Below are 19153 nucleotides of genomic sequence, written 5' to 3' on the forward strand. Positions count from 1 at the left end.
ATTTACACCTCTCTCCAATTACGCTACGCCGTAATTGCAAAAAGTACGAAAAGGAGCGCGATTGCGGGGCCGCTTTCAACGATTTCCCATGCCAAGGGAAGGCGGCAATTGGTCCTGGCGGAAGTGCCGCGGAAAAAAGCACGTCCAAACCGAACCGAAGTCAAAAGCCAACTGCGGATCCTCCACGGGAAAAAGGAAAAGGGACATCAACTCGCACACAGCCGCATTCGGTCCATGGATACGAGTGCCCGAGCCCTTCAGCCGAAGTTACCCGATTGTGGGACCATGAAAAGTTTTCAAAAATATATGTGTCGCTCAGGAATACACGCTCCAATGTGGGCCACGCTACACGGCACTAAATAAACTACGAGATAAATTGGGCAACTATGAAAGTGCGACTGTTTTATATTTTACATTTCTCAAGCGAGAGCACACTGGTCTCTGCTTTTACAACTCAAGTTGATTTCGGCAGCAACGTGTCAACGCGGCCCATTAGCTCAGCTGGTTAGAGCGTCGTGCTAATAACGCGAAGGTCGCGGGTTCGATCCCCTCATGGGCCAATTCCACTTTTTTTTTTCTTATTTTTCTTAAATATTTATGATAGCCATGTGGAAGAATTGTTGGTATCCAGGTGCTCGTAAAGTAATCTTATCGTTGTACTGTCAGAGGCCGAGATTCACCGCTTCTTTTATAAATATTTGCTGGCATATTCTATTTTTGGGGGTGTAAAGTATTTGGGTTTGTACACTATTGCATGGCTATAACGAATTTTTATACACATTCGGAGGTATTGATGTAATTCTAGTTTTAAATGTACATAATATAATGTGGTACCTTATTGAATACTAATACATGTTTTTTTTTTGGATTTCTATTTGGACATTAGTTACGGTGACTAATTTGATAGATCGGGGGAAGTAAACTTTTCGATTAGGTGAAAATGTTTGCAGTTGGATAGGAAATTTTATAACCTGAATAGGTATTTTAATGGTATAACTGTATGATGATTTTCTAAACACTCCCAATAACAACTAATAATATTGAAATATGTACATGTTTTGAATGTGCAATGTATGCATGTAAGACTGTACTAGACAAGAGCTTATAGCTTAAAGATCCTAGAATCTGGTGGGCTTGAAGTTTTGGATTACTTACAGGTATTTAGGAGGCCGGGTTCATGTAACTCGCTGCGGCGAAACGATAGGCGAAAGCGGAAAATGGAGGGCATAGCTTGCTGGTGAGCAACTGGTGACCGAACATAAACATCCGAGACAGATTTGCAGTGGGGAAAAGCCAAGAAAAGCCGCCCTTGTTTGGCTTCCGTTTGTAGTTGTACTTCCACACAATAGGCTGTTCAGTTTCACGAAGAAGGCGAACTCATTTATGGCATCCAACATAAATGTTACACACTATTTACGCACTGATAGATTGCAGGGTATTCTATTTAAGCACAGTGAATAATGTATGTGCATAACCTACGTAGATATGTACATACGTATATAAGTTGATAAGGCGGAAAACAAAGCCGCAAGGGAAGCGATAAGGTGCTCTTACACTGTTGCAACCGATTTTCTCTAACTGGACTTGGAAGTTAGTTTGTCTTTAGTAAACATTAGTCGCGACGCTTGTTTTTGCATTTGGCCATTTTGCGCTTTTTATAAACTACAGCTGTCATGTCTGCATTCGCTTTCTTGACTGTCTGGCAGCGCTGCCACATAACAGCTGTTCGCAATCTATCGACTATCGCTAGAAGACTGTTTAAAAAGTCCGTTAAAATGTACTTGCTTATATAGAAGATAATTCCTACTACATAAAATGTCCTACATCAAATTTAACCTAAAAACATATTTTGTAGCTTTAACAATATATAAAATATATGCATATGTATAATTAATACATAAATATGTGTTGAGCTCCTTGAGATTAATGTTTAATTTACCTTAATTTACTTCCATACAATGTTGATTTTTTCAAATGCATCAAGCCCACAACTCAAGCTAATACAAAACACAAACAAATAATTCTAACGCAATTGTTTATTCCATAAAACGACGGGTACAAATGACTTAAGTTCTAGATCTTGATCTCCAGGACAACGCACACTACTTTTTACACATTGTACAAATGGATGTTTCGAACAAAAAGAGTTATTGGATGGCAACGTAGTTAAACCGTTTTGGCCGGCAAGTCAAACAATTATTTCAATATCCGTTTCGATGGTTAACTGAAATCAAGGATTAAGAGCAGTTAAGCAGCAGGAGAATACATTAATCAGGCAGTAACTACACGCAAGTGATTGGAAAATGGAGGGTTATGCGAGACAAAAATCAGGTCGAGTATGCTAGAGAATATTCGTAAAAGTTATGGTACTAGGGGATATATATATATATACATTCTAATATACATATGTCATTCAATATGAATGAGTGCGCCGGGTTAGATACATATTGTCAGCACTCAGTTTCAAGTTAGCTTTGTTTTGTGCTTAAAACAGGTGTGTGTGTGATAGTTCATTCAATGGGTTCGATTCCCTCAACAGTCTTTAGAAAATGCATGGGTATTTCGTACTAATAGCTTCGTTGTTTACGGTCTCTTTAAACAAAAAAAAAACACATAAATAATTGATATCAAGTTAGCAACGAGACAACAAAATACAATGCATACAAAATATAAGAATGGCAAGAAATGGCAATTGAACATTGGGTGAATGGCCTCTCGGGTTAATGCTGATATACTGGACGTCGGCGCGATCGTTATAACTCATTCTCCATGTTTGAGCGAACGTTTCGCAGCACATTGTGCGTTTTTAGTATTTGATTTTTGATGTCTTTCTCAACTTGTGCTTTTGCTTTGTTAGCCATACGCAACTTTTCGTAGGTGTCTTCAAATGCGCGCTTGGTGCGGATTAGTTTGCGCCGCAACTCGGCGTTTTCAAGATCTACCTTGGCACAGTCGTGTACTGTGGCTGCACCACCAGTTGCCACATTGCTCTTGCTGTCGGGTGAAGAAGATTCTGTGGAAAAATGCCAAATTTTAGTTGAGTGATCTCTTGGCTGCGAGGTAAATCCAAACTCACCCTCTGACTTTGCCTTTGTGCTCGCTGACCCCTCCGTTTTCATCTCTACAGTCTTGAGCATCGCTCGCTGGGCGTTGGATACTTCTACGCTGGATATCCTGCCGGCATCGCTTTCTATGCCCAGATCGGGAGATGATGTGTTCACCCTCTGGCCCACCACTGCGGCAGCGGCCTGCTTGCACGTTGTAGCCTGACCCGAGGGTGGCCCCATGGGCACCGCCACCTCTTCGGATGTGTAACCGGACTGGGAAACGTCGCTGCTATTGGAGCGCTTTTGCAGCTGCTTTTGCTGCTCTTTCTTGAGCGCCTCAAGTTGCAGCCGCAATTCCTCGGAACGCTTCTCCAGTTGCAGCTTGTCGTTGTAGGCCTTTGTGCGCTCCATCACCGCCTTGGAGGCCTGCAGAGTGCTTTCGTCAAGCTGCTTTTTGAGGGCTCGCGTGGCCAGCTCGTTCTCGACAAGCGTCTGCTTCAGCTCCTTCTCGTTTTCTTGGTGATAGTCCAGGGATAGTTGCAGTTCCAACAACTGTTGAGCCTGCTCCTGGTAAGTGGTCAGTGCCACCCAGTCGCGTTCCAGAGCCTCGCGATGCAGGCGCTCGTGCTCTGCTAGCTGCTGCTCGGCGTCTAGTTTCAGTTTTTGTAGCTGAGATTGCAGGGTTTCCACTGAATCGGCGTGCTGCTGCTCTATTTCCTGCATTTGCTGCTGCAACGCCTGCAGCTCCATCTCGGTTATCTGCGAATCGGCCGTCAGAGTGCTGTGGGCCAGTTTTAGTTGATCAATCTGCTGGTTCTTAAGCTCCAGCTGGCGTTGCAACTCGACCATGCGTTCCTCTTCGTGTGATCCTATAGCTTGCAGGTCCGCAGTCAGAGCTTCGTTGATAACTCGCAATTGCTCCAATTGTTGAGTGATATCCAGGCAGCGCAATTGCTCCTGCTTATATCGATTGTCCAGCTCCACCATTTGGCATTGCACATTAAGCATACGTTCGTCTTTTTGTGCAATTTGCTCCTCCAGCTGGGCAATACGCTCGCTGTTGCGATTGCGATCCTGACGGGTAGCGCAGGTTCTTCCCTCGCTCTCCGACTCGCTGACCGCCTGCTCAGGCGCCGCCAAACTGTTGGAGGTTTCGTCCAGGCCAATGCGTGCCAACGAAACCTTGCGGTCAGGCTCTGACCAGGCCTCTGACTCGCTCTGGTTATCCAACTGCTGAGAGGGCAGCGGTAAGGAGCGGCGCTCTTTCCTCTGTCCCTCTGAGCTGCGTCGCTTTTCCAACTCCTTTTTAAGAGCCTTGTTCTCGGCCTTTAAGTTCTCTACAGTCGGAGCCATCGAAGTAGCGGCGTGCAGCTCCTCGTGGGAATTGAAAGTTTTGTGGCTTGCATCGCCTTCGGTGTACAGGATCTCGGATAGATTGCACAGCTGAGCGAGGCTTTGGTCAGCCAAGGATGTAGCTGTTATATTCAGAGTCATATTAAGACTCTTGGAAAGATCCAAGCTGCGATCCACCGCCTTACGCATGGCATTGCGTCGATCTGCGGCCAACACGCCAAGAACATCTTTGTGCTTCAGCAGAGAGTTGAGGAAACCAGCCAGCTCCTCCAATCGGTTCGTCAGCACACTGCAGACATCTACGCATTCAAGACGCCACTTATCCGCCGTCTCGACTTCCGTGCGAGCTTGTTGGAGTTCCAAACGCAACTGCCCAATCACAGCACTGTTCTGTTGATCGTCTGCCAGGCGCTGGAAGAGCACATCCACCTTTCGCTGCAGCAGCTTGTTACGCTCCAATGCCCTCATGTACTCCGCCTCCGTGAAGGATTGCTGCAGATCTGCTTCTCCGGCGGATTCCTCGCTTATCTGCGGCAACGTCTTCTGTTGGTTAGCCAACAGCTTAGTGAGGCGCTCCACCTCGCGATTTTTCTCCCATAGCTCCTTGTTGACCAGGTTTTGCAGATTCGCAGTCTTCTTTTTAACTTCCGTCTCCAACTGCTTGATCTTCTCCTCCTGCTCCTTGATCTTTAGTTCGTAGCGCACCCTGAGGTTGGTGGACATTTCGTGGGAGCTGGCCTCGTTGTCACTCATGGAACGGCCGCTGGAGGATGGCGAAATTACCGTCTTAGCGCAGTCGTTCTAAAATAAATATATCATCATTTGTATAATATATACTTTGTAGAAAACAAATATAAATTTAAAGTTTTACAAGAATGTTTTAAAATAATATTTTTCTGTGTCACGCATTATTAGCAGTCTGCAGTTGGGCGACATATGTATGTCAGACCATTATAGAAGCGAAACATCTTTAGGTATTCCTAGCAATTTTAGCGACCTAGTAGCCCACAGTGCGTTTAGCGCACACGAGCAATCGAGGGTCATTGTGTGTTTAAATTTAAATTTGAGCACAAAACACTTTTTTTAATAATTAAAGTACTGTGACAAAGCAAACACAAAAAGTTCATACATATGTTGAATGAGTCACTCAATTCATCTTTGCAAATTCAATTAAGAAAGCTATGCAAATATTTGAATTAACCCTTACCTCCTTGTTTGCCGACTGTTCGTTCTCCTGATTAAGTTTCTTTATCTCCTTCTCCTGGCTGCTCAGCTTTTGCATTAGCTTCTGAATGGTGCGGCAGGCCTGCTCGTGGATGCGTTCGCGCTCCTTGAGCTTCTCCTGGGCGTCCTGCAGCTCGCAAATCTTATCCGCCAGTTGGGCGCCCAGATCTCGATTGGCCTGAAAGTGAGCAGAGAAAACCGGAAATTGCTACAGCATTGGGAGAAATCAAAAATAAAACGGCCTTAGCTTAGAATTATCTGATACGTTTAATGGAACATTCATGAAATTGAGACGGGGGTTATGTGAGCAAATTTAATACACTTTAACAAAAAATTTGTCGACGTTTGAGGGAGCGACACTGTCTGATAGAATATGGACAACTTCGGATTCATTGGACTGGATTTCTTTGAACGATCAACGAAACCGGAACGAAGGATGATCAAATAGAGTACATAATGCCGGTGGACGGGAGACCGATTCCGGAAATGGAATGCCCCACCTCAATAGACACATTAAGAGGGGTATGGGCTATCTGGAGGCAGGAGTGCACCCGCATAGCCAAGAAGATGATCTTGAGGGCTAAGTGCCCCAGCGCCAAAGGTACTGCCGGAATCCAGTGAAGCTTGGCAGCGAATAGTTGTAGAAGGCCGTACTCGGCGCCGTCATGGCCATTAACTGGGTATGTCTGGTCTGGTGGTGGCCCTGATGATAAACGTACTGCGGACACGGATACGTTGTTTGTTGCTGTAGCTGTGGACGACGACGTTTTAGGAGCTGATCACACTGTTCGCTGGATGGTAAGGGCTTCACCTGACTGCCTTTCCAGTGGCAAAGGCTCTTGTGCGACGATGGTCCCTGACTCCCATCCAAAACACTGATCGATGAGAAGTTTGAATGCAATGAGGATGTGCTGCCGCTACGTTCAAGAGAAGATGTGATACCAACCCCGGCATCCGCCTTCATGCGCATCGGCTGCACGATGGCCACGCCGCGATCCAGTTGCCGCACCTCCTTCTGTTGTAGGTTTTCGGAGAGCTCACGGAAGTAAACATTCTGTTGCCTCATAGTCTCCAGTTCGGCGTTCAACTTGGCTATCAGTGCCTCATAGTTTAGCACGTTTTTCTGCATACTTCCGCACGACTTTTCCTTGCGCTTGATTGTGGCCTTGGGAGGGATTACTAGTTGAGCTGGGTATGGCTGAGGAAGTGGAAGGTTGCGACTCACTTCCAATAGCTGGATGGAATGACGCTGCACGTCCATCGTATTGGCGGCCTCCTTCATCGAGCGGGCTTGTCGCTTCATATCATGTTTTAGGGATCGAATGGAGGTCACCAGTTCTTGATTCTCCTTCCTACAGACTTCTATTTCAACCTTAAGAGAGTCTATGTCCTTCTAAGTATACAGGGATTCCCCAAACCCAATTACCAAATACTCCACCTACTCTACAAGGGAATTACTATTAAACGGATTTACTTACGTTGGATGACTCGGCGGATGCTGTTTCTTTTTCAAGACGCTCTACCAGTTCGGAATTCTTGATGGCCAGCTCTTGAATCTTGCTCTCACAGGCTGTTAGGGATTCCATGCGCTCGGCCAACATGAATTCCAGCTCGTTCCGGGCCGCTACGTTACGAGCTTCGATATTCACCAGTTCCTCCTCCAATCTCTGCACCTCCGATTCAAGGCGCAGCACTTTCCTGGTTCTAGCAATATTTTCGACAGGTTGACCACCAGACTCCGCCACCTAGTTAATCAAACAAATGCTATTGGTTACTGATTTCAGAAAAGTCATACTCGCAGATAAAAACTCACCTGATAGGCGTTTATTTGCTCTTGCAACTCGTCGATTATTGCCTGGCTTTCTAAGTCTGCTTTGCGCTGCAATTCCTCGTGGTGAGAAATGGCTCGGGCGGCATCCTTGAGCAGCTCCATCTTTACATCGACGGTTTTTCTCAACGTCGCGATTTCGATCTTGGCATCGATGAGCTGTTTGCTTAAGGAGTCTGAGGAACTGTCTGCCCGGGCACCCGGCTGACCCTCCTCCAGAAAGTAGATGCGCAGCTTTAGATTGAAGTTCTCCTTACGCAGCGCGGACATCTGCTCCTCCAACTCGCGCACAGAGCGACCCTGCGGCGGCAAGGGCGAGTTGCCGCCGCCTGGAGGTCGCGGAACGTCAAAACTGGCATCTGCAAAAGGAAACGGTGGGATTAATATTGATTTAGAGTGTCTATGGATATATTTACTGACTAAGAATCTTTAGATTTCTCGAATTGTGCGAGGACGATGAACGATTACTATTCATGATTTTATAGCTTTCATCTAGACGTTAGGGAGCAACCACATATAAAATATAAAACGCCAACAGCGCGGCCGAATAAATGTGGGAATGCTCGTGTGTGTAGCCAAAACGGAATCCTAATATGCAATGGTTTCCATTCTAATAAAACATAACGTTAAGTTCATAGGCTGCTTGAAAAGCAGTGGAAAAACAGGCAAATTTCACAAAGATCTCTCAATTCTAACACCACTGATATAATCATTTAGAAAGCAGGAAATATTTGAAATTTCCATCGTGAAACTTACATGAGTTCTCCATGGTGACATCTTGCAGGGCTCCCGGACTGGTGCTGTAAAAAAACAGAGAGAGAGAAATATGTTAATTAAGCTCACTAAAAGCAACTCGCTGTGGTGACCTCGCAGCACAACATCCAATAAAACAAGTCGACTTTAAACGGTAATTAAGATTTTAATTTCGCATACATAAATTCTCATATTTCGGCAGTGATGACCTAATGGGCAGACAATCTCTATCAATCTTTGACCTCTGCCAGCTCGTCGCTGGCCACAGAATCTGTGGCGTTCCCTGGCTGGAAACACACATCGATGGCATCCAATGTGCCATTGCAGAACTCCGGATAAACGGACCAGGCCGTCCAGCCTTGTTGCTTCTGGATGAGCCGGGCGCACTGGACGGCCATGGTGATGTCGTCGCTCAGAAGTCGAGTGCAATTCACATTGCAATCGTTGAATGCATAGTATTCCGTTCGATTCGGCGGCGCACACCAGTAGCGATCGCTGATCTGGAAAAGTCCGTAGTCCCGGGATCCATCCGCATTGGCCTGGCCCACAACGTGCGTGTTGAAGCGGCTCTCGAATTCGGCAATACAAAGCCATAGGGGTAATTCCGATTTCGGGACATCCAGTATGTAGAGTTGGCCAGCTAGTTCGCAGGGCTGCAGGCGAATGGCCAGCAGGGGAATCCCGTGGAACAGGAACCACAGCAACGGGAGTACTCTCACTTTCGACCAACTTGATCGGACCATTCCAAGCGGGCTCCAGTCACGAAGTGGCTATCCAACTCCGGCCATCAAGGTAGCTCTCTACTAGTAACTAACGATCTTGGCTAGCGCGCTTAATCCGATTCTATAACCGGTTTACATTATTTGGCCCGGCTTATGACTTAAATTGGCATTAAATACTGGAAAATAGACAGACAATTGCAACAAGGTTTGATGATTGCGTTGCACTTTGTTCTGAATACTAAATATCTACTATTAATTAATGACATTTCTCCCATTTACGAAAAAGTAAACTGGAAACGATCGAGATTTCTATTTTGAGCATACATATAATGGCTAATTAAGAGATTTACCCAGTTTTCATGAGATGTTCATTGGTGCGGAAAAGTAACAGAAACATTTTCAATCAAATGAACACCTACAGTGGGATACTATAATGATTTATCATTCAAAAATAATTTTAAGAGTTTTTATTTTTAATAAAAAGGAAATATCCCTTTTTATGTATATCCCATTCGAAATATTTCCAATTAAGTTTTAAAATTAAATGTCTATAATCGAAATAAAAAACCTTATGAATACCATCTTAAAACTATGATTCGCACCGTACATTTTTTCTATCAATTGTAGACACACCCAATAATTGCCCAAATCGGCAATCAACCTCTTTTTATTCGATTTTGCCCAATTGCGCTGTGAACTAAATTTCAGCTAAAGTCACACTTGAATGATCGCACTTCCAAAAACCACAAGTCGCAATGGATGAGATTACACTTCCGCGCCTTAAATCCGCCGTGAATCGGGGAGTATAGATTACATACAGTGGGCCCAACTATTATGGAATACAGAACTTACCAGAATATTGAGTTGTTGGAATTCAGAGAGTATCTCTTGAATGGGGAGCCAGGTACATCCGCCGAGTGATTTAGTGAGGTAGATCGAAAGATGCCCGCCATATTCTATGTTTCATTTAGCATTTGCGCTCTTATTAGCGTTTAATTATATTCTTTTCACTTTTGCTTCAGTTCTTCTGTAGATATTTGCAGCGACTCTAATTTTGAGATTTAATTAGTTGCTTTTACACGGGGTGGACACGTCATCCCCGGCTGTTGTTGTTGTTGTTGTTCTTGGCTTTATTCCCTAAATACTTTCGCGGCGCACGCCAAACTTCGTTACGTATCCGCCATGTCGTCTTCGAAGGGACGGGCAGCCATGAGTCATGGGCTGCTGGGCGATGCGACGTGCGCAGCGGCAATCAGGAGCATTCAGCCGTAGAACGGAAGAAGCTTCAAAGAGTCTGGCGCTCCTACGGGCGGGATGCATCCCCGAGAGGTTGGGGGTTAGACGACGGCACATGTGGGCCACCGCATCGTTGAAGATACTAACCACCACACACACACTGCACCACGCACCTCTGGTCGTTATTTATTTTGGGAATTGAGCAAACAGCAAAACGGCGACCGCATTAGAAACTGCAAATTGTGAACGGGACGAGAAAATTCTGGCAAACATTTTCACTCATTGTTTTGTTTTGGCATTCGGCTATCGCTGGTTACTATGGTGGTAATGAAAATCAATGGCTTAAGTCGACAGCTGAGCGACCTGGTCATTGGCAACAACAGGTGTGCATTGGAAGCGTGCTGGAACATGTGTCTCTTCGGTTAGCACCTGAACTTTGCCGCGAATGCATTTTAGGGCCCTCACATCGACAGGTAAACTGCAGTTAGCAGCCCATTCTCACCTCATCTGGAACGCAGACTCATCTACCTGGCTGCCTGGCGCGCCTCGAGTGGGTGTCAAACTATGGCCACGACACACAAAGGCGCCTGCCTTAATCAACAAAGAAATACAATAACAATAAACAGAAGTGGATCGAGCCAACAGCGAGTGATATGCGAGGAAAGCATCTTAAGACAATAACCATATGATGAAGGACGCACTGAATCTTGCAGGTTTTTGAACAGGTAGGGATAATGCAAGCTACAAGTGACCTTCATTTGTTTGTCCAGGATGTCAAATGCCTGTCATATTCATACGCCGATTCAAAATATTGATAAAATATGCAAATACAAGATGTTTATTGTTCAAAATAACAAAGGAAATGCGAATTAAATAAGCATTATAATAGTTATGATCTTAATAAACAACGCCTAATAGGATACTTCCAAATATTCAAGCATATTACTCAAACAAATTATGACAAATATATCTTTATTAATGCGAAAAATACAAAACTGAATGAGCCATTTGCATGATAAATTCGACTTATGATCCCTCAAATTACATAGCATATAAACGATACTGTACTTTACCAACCAGGATGCTTTTTTTCGAGGGTAGGGAACACTCATCGTTGCATTTAGGAAGGGCAACAAAAGAGGTGCTCTGTTCGGTTTTTACACCATAGGGGTTAATTCCACGAGTCCATGACCCCTGATGAATGCACGTGTGTGTAGAACTAACCCACACACACACACGGAACATACGACGAAACTGCAGTCTGATAAGACGACTTATGACGAAATTCAGAGTTCCAGGAAGTGCGAAATCGCAGATAATGATATAGGTTGATGCGGCTGTGGATTGAGCCATGGAATGCTCTATTTCACAAACAAATTAATTCGTATACTTTTTCTCCGACTAAAATTAGCCGCAGCATCGTGGCGACAAAAACGACAAGCGAACAACAACAACAACAGTACAGATATCTTTAGTATTTCTAAGTATATATTACATTATTGTGCATCCGAGCACACTTTGTACTTTATATATCTGTGTATTTCGATTTGTTTTTCTCTTTATCCGAGAATCACCAGCATCCTCCGAATGAATCGCCTATCCACAGCGACGAATGCAATAAATTACAATTCAATCTATCACTTTTTGTATCTCGTAATGCAATATAAACAATTGCACTTATGTACAGATATGTATGTACAATCAATCACTCACACACCCGCACAACGCTTGACCCGCTGATTGTTTCTATTTACATATGTATATATATGGTTAAGTGAGTATATAGATATGTATGTATGTACATATGGCACGATTGATAGCCGGAGAGGCAAGCAAAATAAACCGAAAAACGCTCTCTGCACGTCCAAATAAACCGAAAGCTAGAACATAACTGACTGAAACTGCGATGCGACCGATTCAGAGCGACCCAAGGCAGAGCGAACGGGCGGAAAACTCGAGCTCATCTGTGAGGAAAAAGGAAAATGCGCTCAGCAGATGGTACGCATTTCCCAATGCCGTACACTGCGAGAAAGCGGTCAGCAAACTGAGTTCATTGACTACGCAGAATACAAAATATGTGTTGTATACTTAAGAGATTACATTTGTTTCACCAATTTTTTTTTTTTTTTTCATTTTTATAAGGTATAAAAAAACATAAATGACTAAAACCTCCTAATGGCATTTTCTCATTTTGAATTTATTTTTGCCAATAGTAAATCTATAGATTATAATAAAAAAAATGTATAAGTGAAGAAGCAAGCAATCTTTAAAATAAACGTATAATAAACTTATAGGAGTAGCAAATAAATCTTATTTCAAATAAAATCATAAAATAATCCAAATCCTATTAATCCTATTATAATCCTATTTTAAAATAAAAATTGATGGAAATTTTGCTTTGGAATTTTTTTCAGTGCAGATGTGCTATTGTTCCTCTCTTTGGTTTTTTGGGGTGGGTAATACGACCATTGTACGCCTGTACTTGTGAGTGTGCCTCCCCCTATGGGGCCGAGCAGTACGGATGCGGGAGAGCTCCAGCTGAGAGCGTTAGTTCCCGATCACAGTGGGCACGATCACCACGTCACATGGCGATCATCTGCTGCGCACTCGCAGTTGCCAGGGATTTCGATGGGTTCGCACACAAGTCTTATTGGTAAGCTATTGTTTATACTGGTGTTTTGGACTTACTCGTCTATGCTTTTGGACAGCGCCTCGGCCAGTTTGCGCAGGACCCTTTTGTCGATTTCGGAGGCGCCATTCTCCTCCAGAAAACTGGTCACGGTCTCAATCAAAGTGATTTCCTTCAAGGACGATGTACAGGTACCATTGCCGTCGCCGCAATAGTCCCGCAAAACCTGCTTAGACTGGTCCATGGGAGGTCCTCAAATAGTTAACTTTCGCACACAATAATTCTAACACTTGACAATTTCACAAAGGACGCTAACAAATTGACTTTTTTTTACTGTTTGGAAAATGAAGCGCGCTGGAACAGCTGTTTCTGGCGTCAGTTATCGAAATGCAGCCATGCGCACTGGCATCACTGCCGTGCAACGGGAAAAGTTAACACAGCGGTATGGCAACGCTGTTCGTCGATTTACGTTACTGCAAAGTCGATTCTTATCGATGGTAAACAACATCGACGGTTTACGAAAATTAGCATTCGCCTGATAAGCAAGTGGAACACTACGGCCACCAGATATAACGCTATGCTATAAACGCTCCGTGGGCACGTTTTCGTCAGCCCCAGCCACAAGCAGGCCAACTTCAGTCGGGGTCAGTACACAGACAGAAAATAGAGCAGCGCAACAGAGAAAAAGCTCCCCTCGGAAAACCCAACAATGTTTGCCACACTGAAAAACAAGATCAAGGAGGAAACCGGCGATGATGTGGTCCAATCGGCCAATCAACGTTATCCCGGCAACAACAACAACAATTACCGGCTACGTAGTCGCCGCGTTAGCATTAATTCCAACTCAGCTGATGATGTGGGCGGTGGCGGATTCTACAATGAGGTAAACTGAGCGAAAAAAACAGTCTATTTGTGTATACTTACTTATACTTACTTACTTACTTACATTAAACAAAAGCACGGATAAACAAACACCTTCACTCTTTTTGCAGTCGGAGCAACTGTGCCAGTTGCGGAGTCAGTGCAACGAGCTCACCACGAAGCTGTCCACCGTCACGCAAGGATTGCAGCAGCTGCAGGAGGAGAAGATGCGCGTGGACAAGACCAACGAGATTCTGCTAGAGAGTGTGCGTGTGGCCCAGACGCAGAAGGACATATACTGCGAGGAGCAGGAGAAGATTCAGAATCTGCAGCAAATCGAAATTGATAAGCTGAAGAATCTGCTTAGCTTTCGGGAGCAGGAGTCGGTGGATCGCATGGGCCTCATGCGCCAGCAGACCCAGCAAATCGAGTCCTTGAGCGAGGAACTAGAACGGCTGCGTCCCATTGAATCCGTGGCCGAAGATCTACGCGACGAACTAGAGCAACTGCGACATTCCACACAGCAGGAGAAGAATCTGCTAACCACCACACTGGCGGCGGTACAGGAGGAGAACCGGCACCTCAAAAAGCGCATGAAGATCGTCGAAGAGTCGCGACTCGAGTCCCTGGGCAAACTGAACTCCGAGCAACAAGTGCAAGCCCTCATCCGGGAACACAAACTGCTGGAGCAGCACTTGGAGGAGGCCCATCTGCAGTTGTCGGACATCAAAGGCTCGTGGAGTGGCCAGAATCTGGCGCTGGAAACCCAAGTTAGTCGTCTATCAAAGCAAGTGGCCGAAGAGACCACCGAAAAGCGTAAGGCCCTTAAATCCCGCGACGATGCCATTGAAAGCCGCAAGCAGGTTTCATTCGAACTCGAAAAAGCCAAAGATGAAATAAAGCAGCGTGACGATAAGGTAGGTTAGATGTTAATACCTAAGTGCCAATACTTATGCACTTTAATTGCAGGTCAAGCTGCTGGAGGAGGAAATCGACGAACTTAGTGTGGCCCTGAAAGAGTGCCGAGAGGAGAACGAGCAGCAAATCCTCTTTGAGCGCAACAAATCTGTGAGTATGCCTCCCGATTCTGACGATTTCCATTGGGACTTGTAACACTAATTTAACCTACAATGCAGTACTAACTCTACCAATTAAGCTCCTGGTTTACTTGGAATTTTCCAACCACACCTATTATGTAGTTTTTGATTGTAAATGTTTTCCTTTTCGCATTAAACTGATTTAATCGTTGGCAAACTTTTTGGTAAACTTTTTCCTTCAATAATGCACGCATATATGTTTACCCTCAATATCCCAAACTGATTGTTGGAGATTTTGTAAACCAATAAACCGAATGTTCTCAGCAAAATTTGGAAACAGAGGTAAAAGATCTCAAGACTCGTCTCACGGCAGCGGATGACAGGTTCAGCGAGTACTCCTCAAATGCCGAGCAGGTGGCCCAAAAGCTAAGGGCTCAGGTGTCTGAAAAGCAGGAGCAGCTGGACGAAACCATAATGCAACTGGAAATCGAACGAGAGGAGAAAATGACTGCAATACTTCGCAATGCGGAAATCGCCCAGAGCGAAGACATTTTACGGCAGCAGTTGCGCTTGGAGCGCAGCGAGGCCTCCGACCTCCAGGAGAGGAATAATCAGCTGGAGAGGGATATATCCGAGACGCGGCAAACGTTGCAGCAGGTCAGTAGCACAGCACAGGATAATGCCGACAAGCTGACCGAATTCGAGCGAGTTCAGTTGGAAATAATCGAAAAGAATAAGGTAGGATTTGTACTGAATGGTTTTTTAAAAGTATTATTTACAAATTTTCTGTCTAGACAATAAAAACACTGAATCAGCGTTTGATTGACTTGAAGAAAACCGTGCAAAAGGAACTACGCAGTGCGCAGATATCCACAGACAGTGAATCTCATCCGACAACGACACCAGGTCACAGAATCTCAAGCTCATCGCTGGAGGCATTTTCAACTGGCGACAAGGGAAATTGCGTCATAATGGACGAAGTTAATTTTCAATATTTGAAACACGTAATTGTTAAGTTCTTGACCAGTCGCGAGGTATGCAATTTCATCCGTTTCCTGCATAATTACTTCGATGTCATGTTTGTTTCTTTAGGTGGAAGCTCGTCATCTTGTTCGTGCCGTATCCACTTTACTTCAATTGACAACCGAGGAGGAAAAGCTGCTGCACGACACATTGAATTGGAAGATGAGTTGGTTTGGCATGAAACCAACTTAAGTAGCCACTGCAATACATCACATTTGTACTCTAGTCTATAGTCAATTCATAACGTTCGTGTAATATGTACATACCAATTGCATACGCAGCACTGTGTTATTTTGTTTACCGACAACATTCCATTTTGTTGAATAGTATTTATTTCTACCGTTGTGATTTTTATAATAAACTAACATTTATGTAAAATGTTGTTTTTTATTTATTAAATCCTAGTCATCCGTGCGTTTGGGTTGTATTGCATTTTTGAAAGACTATTCACATCCATATCATTTATAAAATCGAATTTACCATTGTAAAGTAGAATGCGTGTATAATACATACATTTCACTTTACACGATATTAACTTCCACTCTACATTCCCCGGTGGCGCCATCTATGAGTGCCAGTTAGACAATTAAAAAAAAACATTAATAAAAGTCAATATTTAATTTTTAAAAATACTGCATTTTACAATTAAAAATATTGTTTGTTACATTTTACGTTCACTAAAATTAACTATAAATACGAATTTACTTCAATTTGTTTATTGCAAAGACCTACGTCATATGAATAACTAACTATTCATTTGTATTATCTATGAATAAATGATATAGGAGGATTAAAGATTAAACAAAAAACACACGTATTAATGAGGCACTTTTTGGTGTTTATAACAATTAAGAAGACAGTTGAATTAGTCGCATATTCGTCAATATTGCTTCATAATATAGTTATCTATTTACACTTTTAAACTAAATATTAAACTAAGTCTAGGTGTTAAATGCATTTAAATCAAAATTGCGTACTTAGGTTTTAACCAATTGTGAATTTTCTGTCAGGTTTCGGAAAATTTGGCACACGGAATTTCAAAAGACTCACCTATCGAATATTACATCATTTAGACCTAAGGTAATTGCTAATAATCTGCAGTCTATTGTTGCGTATGGTAGCTGCAAAGCATTGTACTGCAATCTATTTCGGGCTATCTGGCAAAATGAAACTTAACGAGATCGAATAAGTCCTTCAGGCATGGACGCTCTCTCTAAGCTATGATTAAAATTAGTTAAAGCCTTAAATGACCAAGTAAACTCACATACATATTTACAAATCAGTTGTAGCAATTAGAGTTGGAAACATTAAAAAAAATCATAAAACGAAAAGCTATGCAAAGAAGTGATATGTTGCTCCTTCTCTCAATTTACATGTAACTCTCAAAATGTTACGTAAATCCCCGACTGGGCGACTGCACTGGTGATGGCGGGGGCGGGAGCGGAGAGAAGTACGTGGAGCTCCGCGATGACGGCGATGGCGGGCAGGAGGATTCCGGCACAATGCGCACATCGCTGTGGTAATGGGAGCGTGGTGTCGGCGGCGGCGGATACGGCTCACTATCGTAGCCATATTGCAAGCAGGCGGCCGCCGAACTGGAAGAATGCTTTGTGGCTCCCCCATTACTGTTATTGCTGTTCGATTTGCTCGTATAATTCGAGTCAGACTCATCACAAATGTCCGTTGAGCAGGGTGTGGGTGGTGGAGGCTGATTGATGATCTTGTAGTGTCTGTACGGACGACGTGATCTGGTTGCCGGTGACGGTGGTGGATTGATTGGATACGCCACCATACTGCTGCCATTCGTCGTTGAGCTCGAGGCGCCTGTGATATGATTGCGATCGTAGGAGTTCATGCTGTTGCGCGAGTTTAGCGTAGACATGCGTACTGCATCCGCAACCGAAGCGATTTTGGAAACCCTTTGCGATTTACTCAGCGTCGAGGGCGACAATGGATCAGTGGCCTGATCATCCTTAGGCTCCGTTCGACTCTTTCCAATACGCGTGCGGCAGAACTGCAGCAAATAGACAATCGAAAATATGGTTATCATCGTAGCGCCAATCAAAATCATAAAGGCGCGTTTGTCGGTAGCAGGTGCCATGCGGCGCTGCAGGCAGATGTCCGAGGATTCATCAGCTCCATCGGCGCAGTTCTCCCAGCCATCGCAGAGCAAGGCGGCCGAGATGCAGAGCTAAAAGATTTTCAAATTAATTATGTAACTCAGGTGTTGGTGTTAAAATACCAACTTACCTTGTTAATGGGACACTGGAACTCCCCTGGCCGCTTGCAACAATCGGCTTCATCATGACCGTTGGCACAATTGGTGGTGCCATCGCACACCAGCGACTTGTCGATGCACTCGCCCGACTGGCAGCTGAACTGATCTGCCCGGCAAGTGGGACAACCCACCTCGTCCGACTTGTCCGGACAGTCCTTCTGCCCGTCACAACGCCACGAGGCTGGTATGCAGTCTTTGTTCACGTCACTGATTCCCGATACGGGAGCCGCGCACGTAAAATGATCCGGGCCACAGGCGGGAAAAGCGCCACAGTTCTCCTTGTCCTCCAGCAGCATTAGATGCTTTGGGCAGGAGCAGACGTCGCGGGTTCTAGCGATTCCTTCACCGCTGGCAATGCAGATGTGCGAGCACTTGGTTCGGCTGTGCATGCACGTGTGGTTTCTCAGCACTTTCGGATCCGGCGTCCAAACGGCCCGGATATCGGTGATCTGAGGTAGTCGCTGCAGTTCGGCAGATCGTCTTTCGCCATTCACTGTAATACGTTCCACGCCGGTTTTGTCATCCAGCCAGTAGACAAAGCCACCCAAGGCAGCGATGTTGATCACTTGCGAAATGTGCATAGAAACAAGTGTTTTTCTAGGGGAAAAACATAGATAGTTAATTTAAAAATAAGTATAATTTTCTTTAAAACTTACTTGTTTTTTCCGTTGATATCAATGGCATCGATCCGCTTGCCATGTGCATAGTAAATCATATCGGACTGCTGATCCAAAGCTAAGGCAGTTACTCCCTCCAGTTTGTAAGCCAGCTCCACGCGCTCATTGCCATCCACTCGGGCACGTATTATAGCCTGATGGCTACCAACATCTGTCCAGAAGAGCAGGCGCTTCATGGCATGCACTGCAATGTTGCGAGGCTTCTCTGAATCTCCCGTATCGATGACGCCAACGGATTCGCCCAGAAAACTAAAGTTACAAAGTATTATTTAACCTTTTTTTGGTACTTTAATGTGTTTATTAGATATTTACCTGGTTACGTTTATGCTGTTGGACTGGGAGCAAGTCCAGAAGAGCAGGCGCCCAATTATGTCGATGGCCAGGTCAAAAGGCTGACCCGAGTTAGCCAATAAGCTGACCTTGGTGCCGTTGGCAAGAGATCGTTTGATGCTGTGACTTCTGCCCTCAATCTAGGTTTGAAGTTA

General features: G+C 44.4%; 5 protein-coding genes and 1 non-coding gene across 14 annotated transcripts in view; 2 read left to right on the forward strand and 4 right to left on the reverse strand.

Annotated features, from left to right (window-relative positions):
* Positions 1 to 1653, reverse strand: part of LOC117135439 (probable phospholipid-transporting ATPase IA) — a 28286-nt gene extending 26633 nt beyond the window's left edge. Inside the window, exons 1-2 of one of the 3 annotated variants that reach the window (XM_033295615.1) lie at positions 1555 to 1653; positions 1156 to 1475 (exon numbers count right to left, since the gene is read on the reverse strand). In XM_033295615.1, coding sequence (XP_033151506.1) covers positions 1156 to 1228 — 73 coding nt within the window. In that variant the 5' untranslated portion in view covers positions 1229 to 1475; positions 1555 to 1653. Of the gene's footprint in view, positions 1 to 1155 lie in introns of all 3 variants that reach the window. The other 2 variants (XM_033295616.1, XM_033295614.1) reach the window with 2 other exon arrangements.
* Trnai-aau lies at positions 487 to 560 on the forward strand. Its single transcript has one exon. It is a non-coding gene; the product is annotated as a tRNA-Ile (tRNA).
* Positions 1654 to 2018: 365 nt separating the features above from the next.
* On the reverse strand, positions 2019 to 13055 carry LOC117138661 (centrosomin). 7 transcript variants are annotated; one of them, XM_033300899.1, is made up of 11 exons: positions 12852 to 13055; positions 8209 to 8252; positions 7438 to 7811; positions 7103 to 7369; positions 6850 to 7017; positions 6571 to 6789; positions 6436 to 6499; positions 6137 to 6375; positions 5608 to 5802; positions 3077 to 5201; positions 2019 to 3013 (listed from the first exon to the last, which is right to left on the reverse strand). In XM_033300899.1, exons 1-11 carry the CDS (start codon positions 13034 to 13036, stop codon positions 2754 to 2756), a joined length of 4140 nt encoding a protein of 1379 aa, XP_033156790.1. In that variant the 5' UTR covers positions 13037 to 13055; the 3' UTR covers positions 2019 to 2753. The 7 variants fall into 7 exon arrangements, 6 of the variants coding, with proteins under 6 accessions (XP_033156790.1, XP_033156791.1, XP_033156787.1 ...); XM_033300900.1 differs by lacking the exons at positions 8209 to 8252; positions 12852 to 13055 and adding an exon at positions 7873 to 8024; XR_004459218.1 differs by lacking the exons at positions 6137 to 6375; positions 6436 to 6499; positions 6571 to 6789; positions 6850 to 7017 and having other exon boundaries at positions 2019 to 2592; positions 2665 to 3013.
* LOC117138663 (lysozyme 1) lies at positions 8352 to 9869 on the reverse strand. Its single transcript, XM_033300902.1, has 2 exons — positions 9780 to 9869; positions 8352 to 9103 (listed from the first exon to the last, which is right to left on the reverse strand). Exon 2 carries the CDS (start codon positions 8946 to 8948, stop codon positions 8436 to 8438), a length of 513 nt encoding a protein of 170 aa, XP_033156793.1. The 5' UTR covers positions 8949 to 9103; positions 9780 to 9869; the 3' UTR covers positions 8352 to 8435.
* A 100-nt stretch (positions 13056 to 13155) lies between the features above and the next one.
* Positions 13156 to 16091, forward strand: LOC117138662 (golgin subfamily A member 1). The gene is made up of 6 exons (XM_033300901.1): positions 13156 to 13675; positions 13785 to 14570; positions 14623 to 14721; positions 15015 to 15428; positions 15485 to 15724; positions 15783 to 16091. Exons 1-6 carry the CDS (start codon positions 13502 to 13504, stop codon positions 15903 to 15905), a joined length of 1836 nt encoding a protein of 611 aa, XP_033156792.1. The 5' UTR covers positions 13156 to 13501; the 3' UTR covers positions 15906 to 16091.
* Positions 16092 to 16670: 579 nt separating this feature from the next.
* The window catches only part of LOC117138500 (low-density lipoprotein receptor-related protein 6), a 29225-nt gene continuing 26742 nt past the window's right edge, over positions 16671 to 19153 (reverse strand). The window contains exons 4-7 of the mRNA XM_033300629.1: positions 18981 to 19138; positions 18648 to 18917; positions 17964 to 18588; positions 16671 to 17904 (exon numbers count right to left, since the gene is read on the reverse strand). Of these exons, the coding sequence (XP_033156520.1) occupies positions 17104 to 17904; positions 17964 to 18588; positions 18648 to 18917; positions 18981 to 19138 (1854 nt within the window). The 3' untranslated portion in view covers positions 16671 to 17103. The remainder of the gene's footprint in view (positions 17905 to 17963; positions 18589 to 18647; positions 18918 to 18980; positions 19139 to 19153) is intronic.

This window comes from Drosophila mauritiana, chromosome 2R (assembly GCF_004382145.1).
Source record: "Drosophila mauritiana strain mau12 chromosome 2R, ASM438214v1, whole genome shotgun sequence".
Lineage (NCBI taxonomy): Eukaryota > Metazoa > Arthropoda > Insecta > Diptera > Drosophilidae > Drosophila > Drosophila mauritiana.

Excerpts from the sequence above, each read along its gene's own strand:
- LOC117138663 (XM_033300902.1), bottom strand. The coding sequence starts at position 8,948 with ATGGTCCGATCAAGTTGGTCGAAAGTGAGAGTACTCCCGTTGCTGTGG.
- LOC117138662 (XM_033300901.1), top strand. The coding sequence starts at position 13,502 with ATGTTTGCCACACTGAAAAACAAGATCAAGGAGGAAACCGGCGATGAT. Across the intron at positions 14,571-14,622 it reads TAAAGCAGCGTGACGATAAG|GTCAAGCTGCTGGAGGAGGA; the intron begins GTAGGTTAGATG and ends CTTTAATTGCAG. Across the intron at positions 15,429-15,484 it reads AAATAATCGAAAAGAATAAG|ACAATAAAAACACTGAATCA; the intron begins GTAGGATTTGTA and ends TTTTCTGTCTAG.
- LOC117138661 (XM_033300899.1), bottom strand. The coding sequence starts at position 13,036 with ATGGACCAGTCTAAGCAGGTTTTGCGGGACTATTGCGGCGACGGCAAT. Across the intron at positions 6,790-6,849 it reads ATTCCATCCAGCTATTGGAA|GCCACAATCAAGCGCAAGGA; the intron begins GTGAGTCGCAAC and ends ATCCCTCCCAAG. Across the intron at positions 6,500-6,570 it reads GCATGAAGGCGGATGCCGGG|TGTTTTGGATGGGAGTCAGG; the intron begins GTTGGTATCACA and ends CTCATCGATCAG.